Source organism: Mytilinidion resinicola, assembly GCF_010093595.1.
Source record: "Mytilinidion resinicola strain CBS 304.34 unplaced genomic scaffold BDZ99scaffold_15, whole genome shotgun sequence".
NCBI lineage: Eukaryota > Fungi > Ascomycota > Dothideomycetes > Mytilinidiales > Mytilinidiaceae > Mytilinidion > Mytilinidion resinicola.
The window spans coordinates 695,499-704,019 of record NW_022985451.1 but is presented as its reverse complement, the minus strand read 5'-3'; the positions used below and the strand labels follow the sequence as shown (position 1 = coordinate 704,019).

Here is an 8,521-nt window from a genome sequence, read left to right as displayed (position 1 = left end):
TCTCTCCAAGGACCAGCCCATCAGAGTCCATCTCTCCAAGGACCAGCCCATCAGAGTCCATCTCTCCAAGGACCAACCCATCAGAGCCCATCACATCAAGGACCAGCCCATCAGACTCCGTCCCATCAATCCCCGGCCCACCAAACACCAGGCCCGAGCCATATGACGCCAGTGAACTCACAGCATGCCGAGGCCGAAAAGCAGCAGAGCGGGTGGGTAACCGTCAATTCTAACATGAAGCGTGGTCACCCAAACGGGCCGGAAGGTCCACACGACATGGTAGGTCAGCCTATTGGATCGCCAAAACGCCCGAAGCTGGCGCCAATCGAGCCTCGCATGGCGTACGAGCCAAACCAAACACCGCACCGATCCCCACCACAACAGATCCAGTACGACCAAATGGACACTTCGGACACCGATTCGCGAGCGCTACCGCAGATCCAGTCTCTTCCACAGTCGCAAAGCCAATCACATGACTCGTTAAGCGAAGCCTCCATCGTCTCCCACAACTTCATCGCCTACAACACGCAGGACGGCCCACCGGACCACAGCTGGCGTCCAGAGTCACAGCGTATACCAATTGAACATCACCGACCGGGCCGCGGAGGGAGAGGCCGTGGCGGTGGTCCTGGCAGCCGGGGTGGACGCCCGCGTAAGAGCGCGCCCGTTGTCGTGGACGCCGAGCTGGGAACACCCGAATGGGAAAAGGAGGATTGGACCGGAGTCAACTCGCAAACCAGCCCAAACGGCTACTATATGCCCGGCGAACACAAACAAGGTCGTGATATCGTACGACGAGGCTCTGGTGGAGGCGGCAATGCCTCTGCGGCCAGGGCTTCCCGCCCTACTAGCTCTAGCGGCCGTTCCGTCAGTATGGGCATGCAAGGTGTTACTCCGGGCCCAGGCATCAATCTCGTCGGTCAAGACCCGTACTCGCACATGAAGAAGACGCGGACGAAGCCCATTCGCAATGCCGACGGCATCCTCATCCGCAAAGACGGCCGCCCAGATATGCGATCCCAATCCTCGGCCGCCAATCTCCGCAAGGTGCACGCTCGCAAGGAAGAACAGAAAGGCAGTCGAGAATATACACCGACGTCTGGCTTATATTACTCGACCGGAGCAGGCGACGAATCACCGAGCCCGATGGAAGGCGGCGAGGACGCGGGCCCCGCGTCGCAGCACAAGCACCAGATGATCATGCGACGGATGTTCCCAGAGGGGTTAGATGAAGCGAGACGCGGACACGACTACGCAAAGCAGATTTTCGATTCTGCGGCACTGGCGAATGCGGGCGCTGCGGCGGCGAGGGGCCAGCAGATCAAGCTGACGATTGAAGGGGAGAGTAGAGTCGCAAGCAGCGATGTCAGCCCCGTGACGAGTGCAGGTTCTGGTGGAGACGGCGACGTTGAGATGCGTGAAGTCGGAGTGGATTCGCGATCGCCGAGTGTTGGCCAACCAGTGACGGGCGAACAATCCAAATCGCCTGTGCAGATTCAAACGCAAGGGCAGACGCAGACGGTAGAGGGAGTGCCGGACTCTCAAACGACAGAGGACTCTCAAATGACAGCATCGCAAGAGCAACAGCGCACTCCCGGTCCTGATAGCGCAGACAAGACCCGCATGAGCATCGAAAACGAACGCCAGCACTACCTCACAACTTCCGAACGCGCCGCCAAAGCCGCTGCTCCTTTGACTCCCCAGCCTGAGCCTGCTCAGCTTCCTACCACCACAGTAGCTGAAGGTCGGCGCCGCCGCGGCAACACCCTCGAAGCAGCCGCCGTGCGCTCCTCGCCCCGCAAAGCAGTCGACCGCGGCGACGTGCCTGGCGCTGACTATGCGAAGGAGAATGAACCTATGATTACGCGGCGGAGGAGAGGGAACACGCAGGATCGGATACATCTCTCTGATCAAGACACTGCGAAGGGTGGCGAGGTGAAGATGACCGCGTGAGAGATTTCCGCAACCCGAAAGATTGATTAAAATCACAAATTGGAGCGGAGCCATGACACTTAGCGATTTCTTTTACTATCCATCTGGCGTTCAACAACAGGCGTAAATAAGGATGGCACATTTCGCACGGCGTTAGTTGGCAGACAGGCGTTTTGGCGGGTCATGGCATATGGCGGGGCAAGCTTTGCACCAAACGTCCCCGATATCTCTTATTCCCCTTTGTCATAGGGTGAGCAAAACGTGTTTCATTTCTTGCATTCTTGCGGAGAGCGCATGCGTCCAGCTGCCGGCTAGTTTGGATACTTCAGGGAGAGATCCTGCATTTTTGCTTTCCATACCAGATACCCTATTAGACCACTGTCCCCCAAATTATTCTCATAAACGCTCGTAATTAGTCGCATCCCCAAAATGGTATTTATGTATGTACAAATCAAACCGATTTGCACTCTTCACACGTGTCCTGCCCCCCCCCCCCCCCCCCCTTCCTTGGCTTCCTGAAACCATGATGTAATAGACCCTTAACGCTTTACATAAGAAGCGAGGAATCCTATCGATACCACGCTTACTATTTCCGATCTTGTCTTTACTGCTTTCCCCCATCGCGCCTAGCGCGCGGCCCTCCGAATCCAGCTGAGACCAGCAAGGGGGGCGTTTCGCATAGACTAGGCGCAATGCAGTAATAACAGCCTATAATGCGGCTGAAGCTCGGATTTTGCGCTTTCACTAAGCAAAACTACCCTCCCTAACTACCGAGGAGCGAGAAAAAGATTGCCTGATTCGATGGCTTCGCCGCTAACGAGAAACAGTAGCTGAAGTGAAGGATCGGCTTAGCGATTTGCGATACAATATGCGCTAGTGGCGGCGGGTGATAACCCTAGTTGAAGGTCGATTGCGATGATTGCCAGGGGTGTGTGCGGTGATTAACCCCTACAGTACTCCATAGCGGGTGCAAGGGGGGTGGTTTCTGTTTCACCGGTCACGGTTCTGCGAGGCGGCTAGAGAGGTGTGCGGTTACTCCGAGTGTTTTCTGACGACGGCTGAAGGAAGGGTATCGCTCGTTTATAGTGTGGTGCAGGGATGATTGCTGGAAGGCTGGCTCCAGGCGTGTGTATTGGTGTGTTGGTGGCTGGGATGGTGTGCGTTATCTGCAGCTTTTTTGTCTGACTCTCTTGCGTGCATTTTCTTGCTTTGGGGGGTTGCGGGAGTAGTTTGGGGGTTTAGCTCCGTTTTTCCTGGCGTGTGTAGCATCGCACGATGTTCCGTGTTTGAGTATTGAGTTTCGGCCGCGGTCCAGCTTGGGCGGCGACGTTGAAGGCCCGCGCCAGTGAAGGGTGGCGAGGAGGATCTGGAAGCTACGGATCCGCTAGTCTTTACGGGTTGACGGTGAGACGGGCAGAGGTAGTCGCGTAATGGAGGGTTAATGTTACGCAAATAGTGTTGGTGGGACTCTCCGGTAAGCGTTTCTTGGTAGATCTAGTTAGTGCGACCCCCGTAGCGGAGACCCGAGGAGGCTAATACTTTGAACATAGTGGTCTGGTACTTTTAAGGTGGTCTGTGCTGAACCGTGTTGAGTGCAATGAGGTAAAGTGTCTTGTGTCACATGGAGTAGGAGAATGGTCCGAGGCAGGATCTTCGGTGTTAGCTGTAGGATAGACCGAGGATTAAATTTAATTGCAGCGCAACGCGGCATGAGGTGCTTCAGTAGGAGTAGGTCCGTACTCGTATTCTCGAATGACTGACTTCCTTCTTGGGTATATCACCCACTATAGACTCCGCTACACAATGAGATTGACACCGAGAAGGGGGGCAAAGAGGGATTAGCGGCCATTTAGTGTGTATCGAGCGCCTCATATAGCGGTCTAGGCCGTAGGCATTTGTTAGTCGCTTTCCTAATCGATCTCCAATAAGACCTCCATGCTGGCCTCCTTCACACAGTTCAACCATCCCGGGTACAACGCTCGCGCCCATATCGCGATCCGGTCCCCTGGCTGCAGCGTCTCGCAGAAGCCTTTCCCGTCACCGCTTCCTAGCGAGGGATCGAAAGCCGAGCCTTCTCGCCACTCCACTTCGTGAGTGCGTTCTTGCGGCGAGGCGCACATGTTCCGTTGAATGTGCCAAACGGGGTCGTCAGGGGCATTTGGAGGTGCAACGAGGGAGACATGGTAGCGGTCCAGGCTGCTGCTTGTCGGGCGTGGGCTTATGAACAGGTTGAGCGGAATGGGTGTGACTTCTGCGCTGCCGGAGGGGCGTAGGATGCTGGCTTCGAACCAGGTGTAGGAGCCGTTGTATGTGCCTAAGGTGGTATGAGTTAGTAAATAGCATAGGAACCTGGATGGATGAACTGGTGTACATGGGAGTGTCATAGAGAGATATGTTACGTGGTGGAACGAGTGGTAGGGTAGAGGGATTTGATTTCAAGGCAGCAAATATGATGTAGCATGATGGCTTGCTTACCTGGACACCCAGGATCTCCCCCCCATCCTTGATCATGACTCCGCAATCTGAATTTCACGGTCTTACGCTTGATCCGCTCGCCGTCTTGGATTGCTGGTATCGGTTCTGACACCACGCACAGTGCCGCTGCACTGTTCCCCTTGTAGTTACTCGCTATGACTTTGAGCTCCTCATCTCTGCGACTGTGCACAATGGGATAGTACTGGGCGTAATCGATGATGGTGAGGGCGAGTTCGGTGGGGAGCTTGAGGTGGACAAGGTACGAGCGAACAAGGATAGTGTCACTAGGTGTGGGGTTCCAGGGTAAGACGGGCGCTTCAATGGGCGCAGGGACGGTGGGAGTAGGGGTAAGCATGCTTCTTGGGAAGTTCATTTTATTTGTTCGTAGTGTGGTAGACTTTGAAGGTGTGAAGGTAGAGAGAAGGGGGTGGTTTTGGTGTTGATGTGGAAGTGATGTCACCCATGGAGCGGATCGGGACCGCGTAGACTGCCCACCACGTATGGTGTACATAAAATTAAGTTATGCAAAATCAGCACGGGTCATTATAGCTCTTCAGGGTTCAAACACGCTCAATTGGACATGAATGCTCTCCATAAATTGATGTGCATTCAAGACCGAAGAACCAGGGCCGCAATTATACCGCAAGAGGAGGGATATGACACAGTTGATAGCTGGCAAGAGCAGGTGCTCTACATTTGTGAATGGACTTGCGCATTATTATCAATTTACGCGTCCCCGATGTCAAGAAGCGATCCCAGCCGCTGCGGTGCAACATTCATTCTCAACATCGCCTCCTAAATCTAGCATTTCGTCTCTTACTCTACCCGCCAGACCTCCTCAATTGCGCTTAAATGGCCAGATTCCTGCCGTTCAATATCCCAGACACGCAAATTATTCTTTGACGCGTCGTTGCTCACGATGACGCGCCTGTTCGCACCGCTAGGTAGGTACAGAAAGAGTCCACTCCCTCAGGAAACAAACCGTGAATCGCGGCTAAATCATAGCAGGCGAAGGGCAACATCCCATCTCACCAAGGGAACCAGATCCTTATTTCGCAGATAGATTTATCACAGTCGGCCCGCCTATATTTAGTTTCGCAGGTGCCGCTGTTCTTTCTGGATTTCAACTACTGCGGCGGAAAGCATTACCAGGCCACTATCTGAGGAATATTGGCTCCTTGGCCCTGCCAGCCATTGTTATATGTCCCGCCATCCAGCGCACAAATGAGGAAATGTTTGTTCGGCCCACGCTAGTGAGGGCAGGAATCGAGCCTATCCGGCCTCCGATGTGGGAAAGCAGTGGAAAGAAGAGTGCAGACGACTTGGTCATGGGAGGGGTCATGGCTGGACTCCTGGTCGCCACTTTCAAACGCCCTTTTCTAAATGTCACGGGCTGGAGACGTTATGCTAGCTTGGCCATGATTGGGGGCCATTCGGCGTGGTGGTTGAGCTCGCCATATTTTGGAAAGGAGTGGACGGACGCACTAGAAAAGCGAGAAATGCCGGCATTAAGGGCAAAGATAGAAAGAGCAGTTGCATTTCAGCGTCAATTGCCAGGTGAACAGCCGACACCTAGCATTGCGATGCCGATAATTGACCCGCGAAGTTCAGAAGAAACCGGACCATCTGTGCCACGCACTCATTCACGCGCTCAAGTCTTTGGCCCAGGCAGCGCCCCTTTTTTCCAAGCCATCAGAATCAGCGAAACAGCCGAACCTTTCATAGACTATTCCTGGGAAGGGTCCGAAAGCGAGCTTCGAGATTGTATCGAAACACTCGAGCAAATGAAAAAGGAGTTAGTCGTTGAGACCGAGTACCTGTGGCTCGAAATTGCAAAGAAAGAACATATATATTACGCAGAAAAGGGGGAATCGGAAGTGAAGGAAACGAAAGCTCGACAGCTTAGAGTGTTGGAAGCTCTTCACCGTCACCTCTACATGGAAATAAGCAAGCTCGACTGGTTAATGGCCAATCTAAAGCGAAATATTCGACAGCTGCAAGCCTGGCCCCAGGAGTGGCTACCGCACCAAGAACACCTCTCGAATCCCGCACTACATAGCCCAGAATACACCGCAAAATACCTGCGGAATTCTTGGCAAAGAGTTAGGGAGGATGAAAATATTACAACGATTATTCCGGGCAAGCATATGCACCAGAACATGACCGAGCTCAACAAGGATCTCAAAAAAGAGCTGGCGGTCATGGAAGATTTGCTCCACGATTTTGAGAAGAGGGTCCAGGATGCCAACAATCGTGGATCATGAGCCTTGTCACGTAGTAGAGGGTAGCGCCGTAAGGTATCAGGTCAGTCAGGTCGGATTTCGGGAGTTCATTGAGGAACCTCAAGCAGCCACAAATGAGTTCGCACAAGCTCACGACGGTACGCCTATGATCTCGTTTGAAACTCACATCCACATGGTGACTTCATCGTCTTTAGATTTATTGTTTTCGGTAACGATTGTAATCTTATCTTAGTGCTGCATGAGCTTTGGGTCCGTAGAATTAGCCGCAGAGGTTGACTGCGCTTCAAGGTATCAGCCAGACCGCCGCCGGTATCTCCGCCTGTAATATCCGCTTGGGTCTTTTAGACTATGAATCAAAGTCTGTATTGTTCATTCTCGGTATACATTTGAATGATTCTGCGGGCAAGGGTGCAAGGCTAAACCGTTTAGGCACCCTATCCACCTTTGAAGGAGGATGAAAGCATAGCACGGATGGCAGTGCGAGTATCAGACACTGTTAAATCACATCACTCTACTAGCTGAGGCTATTAGGCGGGTACTTCAATTACTCAAGAACAAAAAAGGGCAGTCATGAACGATACGTAGATTCCAGCGGCTATAAAGCGTTGTGACCTTTCGAAGCGCATGGTGCTGTTAAAGATGCTCCGTAGAAACATAGCATTTTGGTGGTAACGTTTACAAGGTAGACGTCAAGAAATACCAATTGGCAGACCTCACAACTGTCTTTCTAGGTCATATGTCACGTGCCGATGATGTAATCATATCCATTCGTCAAAGTGGCGGCGACATCGGTCTCCGCGATGTCCGCGCTTCACATTTTCTTCGATCCTCCGTCATTCCCCACTCTCCTAATACCACAGTCTTCGAAAACCTCCAGGACCTTAGAAACAATGCGCTCCATCTCTCCAGCGACACTTTCATGGCTACGAGCAGCTGTCGCGTCAGACTCGTCCCTCGCATCACGGCCGGCTTCCCGAGTAGCAGGACTCTGCGTCCTCTCAGGCAACTGCCATAGCTCGCAAACTTCCACACCACTGCCCTTTTCACGCCGAAGAACCTTCACGACGAATCTGCACAATCTAAGAGAAGAGCCTTTGAAATCGCATACCCACTACCACCTCTTTCCGCAATCCCTACCCTCCGGCCCGCCACCACACGGACGCTTCTCAGTCGACCTACCGTCACTACGCAAGGAATTCCTGCAACTGCAAGCGCGTGCGCATCCTGATTTGCACCCAGCGGAGGACAAGAACAAGGCGCAAGCGCTATCCGCGCGCATCAATGAAGCCTACAAGACGCTGCAGTCGCCCCTGCTCCGTGCGCAATACCTACTCTCGTTGAAAGGAATTGATATCCACGAGGACGAGACAGCAAAGGTCGAGGATTCGGAGCTGTTGCTGGAGGTTCTGGATACTCGAGAGCGGATCGAGGATGCTGAGGACGAAGCGGAGCTGGTAGAGATGAAGGAAGAAAACGATGCTAGGATCCAGAATAGCGCAAAGGTGCTAGAGGCCGCGTTTGAGAAAGACGACGTTGAGTTGGCGAAGAGTGAGGCGGTGCGGTTGAGGTATTGGGTCAATATTAAAGAGAGTTTGGATGGCTGGGAGAAGGGCAAGCCTATTGTGCTGGCACATTGAGATGCTGAGGTTGTCCTAGGATGTTGAAGGCTGAGATACCCGTACCTGATCACGTTCTCACATCGTGGCCTTTTATAGTGAATCCGATTTAGTTCAGATACAAGATTCGAGATGTCTCTCTAGTTCACGCCTCCAGCGAATTGAAAGTAGCTTTGACGGTGGATATAGGGCTTCGACCCTGATATTTTATCAAGAAATTACGAATGAATGTGTAACAGCTCGATTCTCATCTAT

The 8,521-nt window shown here is 52.9% G+C and overlaps 4 protein-coding genes across 4 annotated transcripts in view; 3 read left to right on the top strand and 1 right to left on the bottom strand.

The window, feature by feature from the left end:
- The window catches only part of BDZ99DRAFT_500907 (uncharacterized protein), a gene marked incomplete at both ends in the record, with an annotated part of 4,347 nt that extends 2,394 nt beyond the window's left edge, over nucleotides 1-1,953 (top strand). The window contains one exon of the mRNA XM_033723761.1: nucleotides 47-1,953. Coding sequence (XP_033573830.1) covers nucleotides 47-1,953 — 1,907 coding nt within the window. The remainder of the gene's footprint in view (nucleotides 1-46) is intronic.
- A 1,640-nt stretch (nucleotides 1,954-3,593) lies between these two features.
- On the bottom strand, nucleotides 3,594-4,824 carry BDZ99DRAFT_465625 (uncharacterized protein). The gene is made up of 2 exons (XM_033720589.1): nucleotides 4,408-4,824; nucleotides 3,594-4,246 (listed from the first exon to the last, which is right to left on the bottom strand). The coding sequence occupies exons 1-2, from the start codon at nucleotides 4,778-4,780 to the stop codon at nucleotides 3,843-3,845; spliced, it is 777 nt and encodes a 258-aa protein (XP_033573829.1). The 5' UTR covers nucleotides 4,781-4,824; the 3' UTR covers nucleotides 3,594-3,842.
- A 502-nt stretch (nucleotides 4,825-5,326) lies between these two features.
- On the top strand, nucleotides 5,327-6,671 carry BDZ99DRAFT_479243 (uncharacterized protein; the record flags this gene model as incomplete). Its single annotated transcript, XM_033722222.1, has 2 exons — nucleotides 5,327-5,351; nucleotides 5,416-6,671. 2 exons carry the CDS (start codon nucleotides 5,327-5,329, stop codon nucleotides 6,669-6,671), a joined length of 1,281 nt encoding a protein of 426 aa, XP_033573828.1.
- A 793-nt stretch (nucleotides 6,672-7,464) lies between these two features.
- BDZ99DRAFT_465624 (Co-chaperone Hsc20) lies at nucleotides 7,465-8,513 on the top strand. Its single transcript, XM_033720588.1, has one exon. It carries the CDS (start codon nucleotides 7,541-7,543, stop codon nucleotides 8,285-8,287), a length of 747 nt encoding a protein of 248 aa, XP_033573827.1. The 5' UTR covers nucleotides 7,465-7,540; the 3' UTR covers nucleotides 8,288-8,513.
- The last annotated feature ends 8 nt before the right edge of the window (nucleotides 8,514-8,521 follow it).

Coding starts and splice junctions, on each gene's coding strand:
- BDZ99DRAFT_465625 (XM_033720589.1), bottom strand. CDS start 4,780: ATGAACTTCCCAAGAAGCATGCTTACCCCTACTCCCACCGTCCCTGCG. Junction 4,247..4,407: donor GGGAGATCCTGGGTGTCCAG/GTAAGCAAGCCA, acceptor ATACCACCTTAG/GCACATACAACGGCTCCTAC.
- BDZ99DRAFT_465624 (XM_033720588.1), top strand. CDS start 7,541: ATGCGCTCCATCTCTCCAGCGACACTTTCATGGCTACGAGCAGCTGTC.